Source organism: Polistes canadensis, unplaced genomic scaffold (genome assembly GCF_001313835.1).
Source record: "Polistes canadensis isolate GaletaPanama2010 unplaced genomic scaffold, ASM131383v1 scaffold_310, whole genome shotgun sequence".
NCBI lineage: Eukaryota > Metazoa > Arthropoda > Insecta > Hymenoptera > Vespidae > Polistes > Polistes canadensis.
The window spans coordinates 120,932-121,595 of NW_014569857.1; the positions used below are offsets into that span (position 1 = coordinate 120,932).

At 30.0% G+C, this 664-nt stretch overlaps 1 protein-coding gene across 1 annotated transcript in view; it reads left to right on the forward strand.

Moving 5' to 3' along the window:
- Positions 1–664, forward strand: part of LOC106791457 — a 4,900-nt gene that overhangs the window by 1,161 nt on the left and 3,075 nt on the right. Inside the window, exon 2 of the mRNA XM_014757091.1 lies at positions 557–640. Within this exon, the coding sequence (XP_014612577.1) occupies positions 557–640 (84 nt within the window). The remainder of the gene's footprint in view (positions 1–556; positions 641–664) is intronic.

The window sequence follows — 664 nt, forward strand, 5'->3', positions numbered from 1 at the left end:
TTTTTTTTTTTATTCTTTTCTTTTCTAATTTCTATTTTTCGTTATTGTGAAGAAAGCTTAATTAATTTTCTTTTTTTTTGTAGAATATTTTATATTAATTTTATAGTGATGTAGCGTGTGAAAATGTAATTGGTTCGGTGAGATTTGACAGAGGAGTAGGGAAAGCGCCCACAAAGTAAGAAATAGGTAAACAGTGAGTGGTGGGGGGAGTACAGTCATCTAACACGTAACGTAATCATGTAACGATCATTAACATTAACATATAATACGTCTGTTGAAATAAACTTATTCTGCTTGTATACCAGGATATCTCAAACACGAGAGCGGTAATCAATTCTCGTTTGATTGAATACTTATCATTAATTATGCATCTACGATATCATATAATCTTATAATAATGAATTATTTCGAGTGTTTTCTAATCTATATTTGTTTATGTGTGTTATCGTTTTTTCTCTCCCCCATGTTTTGTATTTTAGTGTTACCGCTTATTTTAATAAACAGTCTATTTAGTTAGACAGACGAATTTTAACACTTATTTGATTTAACTTTACAGGTGACGGAAAATGATTTACAACAATGGGCTTTAGAAGCTGCGAAAGAATTTCAATCAGATAATTTCATCTTTAAAGCATCACCCGCATGGATAAAGAGATTCAAAAAG